The 8,948-nt window shown below is 40.6% G+C and overlaps 1 protein-coding gene across 1 annotated transcript in view; it reads left to right on the top strand.

The window, feature by feature from the left end:
* Nucleotides 1-8,948, top strand: part of caska (calcium/calmodulin-dependent serine protein kinase a) — a 72,522-nt gene that overhangs the window by 40,432 nt on the left and 23,142 nt on the right. Inside the window, 3 exon segments of the mRNA XM_035677339.1 lie at nt 872-958; nt 2,880-2,927; nt 5,862-5,942. Of these exon segments, the coding sequence (XP_035533232.1) occupies nt 872-958; nt 2,880-2,927; nt 5,862-5,942 (216 nt within the window).

Here is an 8,948-nt window from a genome sequence, read left to right on the forward strand (position 1 = left end):
CAGCCACAATCTTGCCTGCACGCCTCAGGGTCCTAGAGACGTACAGGTCCTGGAGGGATGGCAGATTGCAGCCGAGCACCTTCTCAGCAGATCTGCTTGGTATTATGGGGTGGTGGGTGGAGCATATGCAAGAATAGGCAACACTTTTAAAATAGAGCAGGTCTAGACTGTACTCCTTATAAAAGTATTTACAGCGTATCAAAAGTAAAAGAACTCAATTCAAGCTGGACCCTACAAATCTTTTATTTTAGTTATTTAATTAATAATTTCTAATATTTCCCTCTGAAATGTACTGACGTTAAAGTGGCTTGAAAAGGAAAATACTCAAATAAAATGCAAGTACTTTGATGGCTTTGGAGTGAAACTAGAGCACCTGGAGGAAGCCCTCACAAACACAGGCAGAACAACAACAAAGACCTTCTTGCTTCGAGGCGCTGTGCTGCTCAGTTTGGTTTACCGCTGCACAGAAATGATATTGACTCAAGAGAGATTGAATTATTTAATTATGTATGGTTACTTATTGAGTCCTCTGTGAGCTTCCTCTCAAACTTCAGTGACCTCTTGAGGATTATTTGCTGATGATCCAACTCTCTGTGACTCTGGCCCATTGTCAGAGCAGCTGACACCACAGCCCACAGGCCTGTTCACACAGAGCTGTTTTAATAAAGATCTCTGGCTGATGTGTTTGACCTTCCTCATTAGAGATCCTGCTGGATGTAGCGGACACACCCCAATACTGTATTTGTGCTCTAATAGCGTGGTTTTGCTTTATTACAGAGAGTTGCATTATGGTCTCCAGAGTCTGACCCTGGCTATGATGAATTCATATACACTCTGTTAGTTTATGTGTTTACCTCTCAGTGTACTGTAGCAGGATGCAGACTGGAGCGGGTGCTTAACAAGGACTGTGAAAGAAGAGGGAGTGTGTGAAGGGAAACTTGGATCAGTGGTGTGCATTGTGAGTGTATCTGCATGCCCTTGTGCATGCAGGCAGCCGCACCATGTTTGTCTTGTGTGCTTTGTTGAGGGAGCAATTAGAAAGTCTGAACGGTGAGGGAGTGGGTGAGGGCAGGCGTCTTAAATCCCAGCACTGTTAAGACAGGGAAAGCCATTTAGGGCAGCTGCGCAGCTGTTTTATGTGGCTTTGGTTTGATGTCAGAGAGACCTGGCTAATTAACACAGCTCTGGTACACTGTGTCCGAGAAGTCTGCTTATAGAGTCGGGTTCACATTTTCCTGCTTAAAGCAGTTTAGATGGATCAAGAATTGTGGATGGAGCCACAACAGATGCAATGCTGTCTGTGTGGGAGTGAAACAGCGTTTAAATCCTGTAGTTGCAGAATCTTTTTATCTTGTGTGTGGATTATTAGTTTTCTGGCTGACTGTATGGCGTGCCAAGCCTTAAGACACCTCCGCATTAGAAACACACTACACTCTGCTTATAACCAGACAGGGGCCTCACTGTATTTTTTAAGCATCTCAGAGTAGAAAGTTTGTCCTGGCCAGTCTGAAATTCAAGCAATGATGCATGTTTGGTCCTGTTTCAAATGCAGGAATGAAAGGGTTTGTCAGCTTTTTTCATGTAGGAAAGTAATCATATCAGGATTAAGGAGAGCTCAGGTTATTCTTCTCCTCTCAGGAGTTCCCAGCAGAAGGCAAATGATTCAACAAATGAACAAGCATTTTGGGAGATGTGGGAATATAGAAAGTTTGGTGTTAATTAAACTAATTAAGAAGTTTCTTCAAAGATAATGATTGGATTAAAACTCTTTGACCTGGATGGCTTTCCATATGGAAAGTGACGTCCACTCTACAGAAAAATGAGTATATTGTTTATTTGAAATAGTTGTGTTAAAGCTGCAGAAGTGTCACTTTTATAAAAATATTTTTTTGACATATTCACTGAAACTTTAACTATATCCTGACAGTAGTACGTGAGACAGATAATCTGTGAAAAAATCTGGTTCCTCTGGCTCCTCCTAGTGCTTCTCCTGGTTTCTTGTCTATGATTGATTGTTTTTGTCCAGGCCCAGTGTATTCCATCAGGAACACTAGGAGAAGCTAGGGGAAGCTGATTTTTTCACAGATTATAGTGATACAGGCCAATAGTAGTAGACTATATGTATCCTACATAGGAATGTGGATTGACCTCATGCTGGTTTGTACCAATGTCAAATAATCTAGAATAACCAGTTTTATGAATATTTTGAATACTCCACATTATTAATTTGAAACACTAAAAGAAGTCATTGATGATTTTTGCTGATGAGTGTTTCATAAGTAGTTTAAGTAGGTTTAGGTATTTTTAATCCTAGAATCAAAAAGAAAAGCAAGTTAATCGTTTACTATGTAGCTACTTTGGTACTTCCTGTGTTTGACCATTAACCAACTAATTTTGTTATTGTGAGTCCAACTTTAAACAAGGGTAATTCAGAGCTACTTGAGGAATACTGGTCAAGGGCTGCTTCAGCACAGTTTCACCTTAAATGAACTCTCCCTGAACCTGAACTACCCCTCCTCCTCCTCTGCTTTACCTCTATCTGTACTGGACTGTTGTGGGTTTCTGGCCCAGTGATAAGGTGCTTCAAACTTCCACAAAGCTTTGTTCTGACTGCACTAATATACTTTTTTGCTGAATAAATTCTGTCAGTGTTGGAACTAATCTTGGGAGAGAGGTTACCTGCTTTGGCTGTAGATGCTAATCCAACAAACTGTCCTAATTCACAGCCCGTTGGCTGGCATTGATTAAAGGCAGGGCTGGAGTTTCACTTCCACCTGACCTTTGTCATCACTGACCTTAAAACTGTCACCTGTGAGCTCTCCAAAAAGGATAGTCGACAGCTTGTATAACACTTCTTCCTGTGTCTTCCTCCACTTAAGAGTTCCTCCCAAGATGAAGCAAGTGGCGCTTTGAAACATCTGGAATATGTAAGCCTCAAGACCTCAACACACCACTGCCATGTTCACAATACTAATGAGTAGAGCTTAAGGCAGAATTGGAGTGGACTGAGGGCGAGTGAATATCAAGATAATATCCATCAAGGTCACTGCTGTGGAGCTGTATTTTGAAAATCTACTGGTTCTCAACAGAACAGAACATTTGTTTGTTTTGTTGTTGTTTAGATAAGCAAACTTCTTGGGGTCTAAATTTATTTCATATATACACACAATAAACACAAACACTACAAATACAAAGGACCAACACCGGGACAAAATAAAACCCATAGACCCGTGTAGTATAATAGATACAGTTGTTCTACATAATTCACCTTTTGGAGAACTGAAATGATCAATATAGCAAAAAAACATCTGCTAACCACAAATACAAGCAGGATGGATAGCTCTGACCCTCACTATGATATATTTAGGTAGGGCTGTGTATTGGCAAGAATCTGGTGATATGATTCGTATCAGGATATGATTATGATTTCAGTATATTGCAATACAATACAAGACGATATAGTGCCATTTTTATCAAATTATTTTAGGAGAACTGTTATAGTATAAAGAATTCGCCATCATATGTATACAATCTGTGTAAAGAAAAGTTCACATTGTATGTCAGAACAGTGGGATCTGCATTTATGTTAATCACAGTCCTTCGTAACATCATTGCACTACTTTTTGTGCAATCTGAGCGTTAAATTGGCTGTAGAAAAATTACAACACCGCTATCTAGCGGATGGGGTTTTAAACAACACAATCGAACCACTGCCACAAATCTTTGCATGTAAGCTTTTATTTTTTGTATTTTTTTTCTTATATCCGTATTTAGGAATAAGCACTATATTTAGCTATTCCATTATTAAACAGTGTTAACATTTCATTAAAGCGCGTTTTACTATTTTCTGCAGTCAAAAAATCTGGCAATGAATTCCTTGCTATTATTGTTCAATAATTTACTTTTCCAGTTGTACATGGGTGCAATAAAAACCCTCAGATCACTGCCTTATAAAATAATGGTATCTAAAAAGAGCAGGACGTTTCTATAGAGTATCTCTGTAGATTTAGTAACATTGATATTTTGTGTAAAAAAATACGAGCTGCTTTGTCCTGTGCTACTTGCCTACCACCATACCATACTGAACAATCACCTTCATTTGAACATTTGAACAGGAAGATTCATTAGACCTATTGTGTGTGTATCAGCTACTAGTGTATTGTACGGAGGTGCATCTCCATCACTAAGGCTGCATCTTCATGCATTTTCAACAATCCCATATGTTAAAGACACATGAAGCAAATAACAATGCAATACTACTTCCTACTGCGATTCAGTGCCATGTGACACAATTGATTCAACACGTGATACAATGTGATGCAAAAGAATATGGTGCAATGCAGTTTAATATGGTACAGATAGATTTTATTTCCTTGGTTCTTTTTAAGCAAGTTAAGACTTCAAGAATCAACCTAAATATTAAATTATTGGTCACATTCCTAAATAATGAAGGCATACGGCCTATACTAATAATGATATGTAGATAGATTTTAACCAGTGCAGATGTTAGAAATGATGATGATGATGCATCCTAAGTTAATCCCAAATTGTATCCAATGCAGCTTTTTAAAGGTCCAGTTCATTAGTGTAAAATCTTTGTAAAAGTCTGCCATGTTGGACCACCATGTTTCTACAATAATCAAGAAGGGACAAACCAAACACTGGCTCTAGATGGGGCTGTTATTGATTTTCGTGCATTTCATGGATACCGTAGTTTCTCCCCTGCCCTTGGAAGAGTTTGAAGCGAGTGAGTTTGTATCTGCAACTATACCACTAGATGCCACTAAATCCTACACACTGGTCCTAAATTGTTGTGGATGTGGTAAATCTTATCATCCCTATAATATATAAACTATTAAATTAGGTAGTCTCATTGAGATCAATATCTCTTTTGCAAAGGAGACCTGAGTAACTAACAAACGAAAGGACATACAGCATCATAGACAATAGCTGACGTCACTGAATGGATTCAAAGTGGAAAGTTCAAAATGGGCCAGTGAAATGGGACATTAATTTCTCAAAGTCCTCTGTAATTCATGAATCATTACATTTATAAGGTGCCAAGAAGTAGAAGGAGGAGAAACAAGAGCAGATCTGCTCTGGTGAGCAGTGGTGATATACTGAAGCAGCTTTTGCCAAGCACAGTGAAAAACTGCATCAAGTTGTTTTAAGTTTGAGCGAGCAGTGTGAGAATAAAGGATATCTCCAAAGCTGAGCACAGATATGATGGTCGACTCTACAGTCGTCCTCCTGTCCTGACACAAACATGCTTCATTCGTTTCATTGCCAGCTGCTCCACATGTTGTTCAGAGGTTAGACTTCCGTCAAGCCAAATTCCCAGGTTAGATTGGACGATTTCAATTCTGTACCATCATGTATGGAAGGCAGGGAGATGCACACTGGAATTATGGATTCTTGAGAATAAAATGGACATTGTCTTGTCAGCACTACAAGCTTGAGATTGTAACATATGCTTTTGATATGTCAGTAAGTGTAAGCATACTTAAAGACGAAAGTGCTTCATAACTCCATAATGCAGGTTTCAGTAGTACGCACACCCCCTCAGAGGCCCCCACATTCACCAGTCAGGCGCAACATAACTGGAGCTGACATCAAATCAAGTTATGTCAAAAGGGCAGGAGGAGGGGCAGAGCCTTGACCAGGTTCCTCCACTCGCTGAGTGGTGTCCAGAGTTGGTCTTACATTGGCTGCGGAGATGTAGGGGGCGGTGTCAGGGAGAGTTTGAGGGGGGGCTGTGAGGTTGTCTGGTCGCTCTCCATACATCGTCCGAGGTGCAGGAGGGTGCAATTTGGGTGCAAAGAACTACTGTGGCTTAAAAAACTTTTTCTCTGCGTCTTCAGGTTCTGGAAGAAATCTCCTGCTACCCAGAGAACCACGAAGCTAAAGAACTCAGACGGATACTGACCCAGCCGCATTTCATGGTGAGTCAAAACACACGCACAACTTAGGCCCCAATGTCTGGTGTACCTCTCAGGCGGGTTGCAGAAGGCCACTTGACAAACATTCGGGACTGCTGTTAATGCTGGCACCATTGAATCCCTGTCAGTATCTCTGCTTGGCAGACCCTGCAGGTCTTGCAACCTTTTTAGATGCTCTAACTTCTTTTTCCTTCAATCTAAAGAGAGAGACATAGGTATGAGTCAAAGGTAGGCTTTTTTAGCTTCTGTTGCTTAACCCAAGGAGCTATAAATGTGGCGAACAGATAAACATGGTCACAGTGTTTTTGTTTTTTGCCATTTTAATGTAGTTCTTAAATTGAAGTGCCTCTGAACACACTTAAAACAACATGCAAGAGCAATTCTGCTGGGCTAGAAGGTTGTTCTAAGTATTTAAGCAGCCAGGGTTAATCCAGTCAAGGGAAAGTCACTGTAGGGCTGTCAGCAGCCTCTCCTGCTAATCCTATCACATTAATGCGTCTGATTTACGCCTCTGATCAATCACCTGCTTAATATCAGATAGACAGACTGACAGAGAGGGGAGGGAGTGGAATGGAACACAGGAAGAGGTAAAGGAGAGACGACTATCGAAATGAAATGATAAGGAGTGAGAAAAGATCAGTAATTAAGATGAATGGAAGGGGGAGGGTGGCAGACTGTGGCGAGAGAGGAGGGGAGGTGTGGATGGAGGTCAATAAGGCGTGTCTGATGCGATGTGCTGTGTCGGCACAGAGGCCCGGCTCCTTCATAGCGCTACAAGAGCGTAAACTGATGTAGGGAGGGAGAGGCACCATCGTGTTCTACATTCCAAAGAGTTCAAGTCAGAGCGAAGTACAGACAACACCAGACGAGCCATGTGAGGATTTAGTGTTTTGTTTGAGTGTATATGTGGATTTTAATAGTTTTCAGGAACAGATGTCCCCACAGCACATTTTCCAGTCCTCACTAGTTCAACATTGTGGGCAATATGATTATTCACAGTGCCTGAAATGGGCTGGTACTCACCAATACTGAGTAACGACACTTCTGATTTTTACTTGCTACCTCTGGTGAGCATGGCCATACCCACCATTGAGGTCGACAAGGTCTAGATCTCAGTTTTTTTTCCAAGGAGTATACAATCAAATGTAAAAATAACAACTGTGATGCATTCCCCCCAAACCCCCCTACCATGTTCAGTATATGGTAAATGGTGGATGGACCTGTACTTGTATAGCGCCTTTCTAGTCTTCCGTCCACTCAAAGCGCTTTTACACTACATGCCACACTCACCCTTTCACACACATTCACTCAGTGATGGCAAAGCCCATCGAGTCATTAAACACATTCATGCACATTCACACACTGATGACACAGTTGGGGGTTCAGTATCTTGCTTAAGGATACTTCGACATGCGGGAGAAGCCCGGGATTGAACCAACCATATACAAAACTAAGGTTAGGGTTATGTTGTGTTTAAGGTTAGGGTTGTGCTGAATTACTCCTGGCACTTTTTGGTACTGGCACGCTTTTGGCCCAATTCAGGCACTGGTTATTGACCTCTTTCTGAGAGTGAGATGTAAACATCAATACCAGTTTTATGTCTGTGCGTTATGTACAGACATAAAGCCAAAAAGCGATTAGCTTAGCTTAGCAGAAAACACTATATGGGGAAACCACTAGCACCTCTAAAGCTCTCTAAAACCTGAACCTAGTGCTGATTCAGAGTTGGTTCAACTGAAGAACTGGTTTTCCACAGACTAGACAGCCACCATAGAGCCATGTTATTGTCTCACTGTATATGTCTTCAACATTAGCTATTGGTACCAAGGTTATGCTAGCTAGCTAGCTGTTTACCCAAGCAAGCATAGCTACTGGTTTCTCAAATCAATATTACTAACATCGATCGTAACATTAAAGTTACGGACATACAAAGGTAACATTGACGTTATAAACGAAACATTAAGAAGTTGGTAGCTATGCTTGCTTAGGTAATGTTAGCTGACCTAGGCAGCTAGCTAGCTGTTACATCCGTAACATTGATGTGAGCCAGTTCTGTTGTCAAAACGTAAAGAACTGGTAGCTGAAAAAGGGGTATATCCAACACAATATATCCTAATTGCTTAATTTGAACAAATGAGTAAAAATAATAAGTTGGGATTTTTTAGAAAGTTTTGTCACCATATCTTGACCTGGGGCAATAAGTGTTGTCTTCACTGCTGTTGATCTTCTCATTTGACTCACGGTAGGAAAGCAAATAAATGTATTTCAGGAGGTAGAGCAAGTCGTCCATTAATCAGATGGTTGACGGTTTGATCCCCAGCTCCTCCCTATGCAAGTGTCCTTGGGCTGTATAAGTGCAGTCCAATTACCGATGAGTATTTCTGCCAATAGATCTTGCTATATATGTTACACAGTGGACTTTTAAAAGTTAAGATTGAAACAGTCTCGCCACAACATCCACTTATATATTAGTAAATTATTAAGATATTTTCACAGTAAACAGGCTAGCTGTTTCTCATTTCTTCCAGTCTTTATGTTATGCTAAGCTGAGCTAACCACCTGCTAGCTTTAATCTTTCTAAACTTTTGGAAAGAAAGGGCGTAAGTATATTTCCCAAAGGATTAGGAATTTCAGATTAGGTTTTAAGACATTTGAGGTTCACTAATTGTCCCCGTGAATTGTTTGAAACCTCCTGCTGCAATTTGTGTCACTGTGTTCAGTCTGTTCTGTCCAAATAAAAACGTTTTATTTTACATAATATTACTGTATTAACAACAGGATCTGTGGCACTTTACTGCATTTTATCTTTCATTCGAAAACTGCTGGTGTCAACAGGCCAGGAAGCACAGGAATCTTCTAGCTGGCATTTCATTTCATTGTGGTGTTGAGTACTATAGGTTGTTTTGAAGAGTTTCTTCTTTTCAGAGAATTCGACCGGGGCATCTGTTAATCTTAAAATCTCCACCCTGGAGACGCTGCCATTGCCTTTATGGTAAATGGACCTGTACT

This window comes from Morone saxatilis, unplaced genomic scaffold (assembly GCF_004916995.1).
Source record: "Morone saxatilis isolate NCDOM2014 unplaced genomic scaffold, NCSU_SB_2.0 Contig5, whole genome shotgun sequence".
Taxonomy (NCBI): domain Eukaryota; kingdom Metazoa; phylum Chordata; class Actinopteri; family Moronidae; genus Morone; species Morone saxatilis.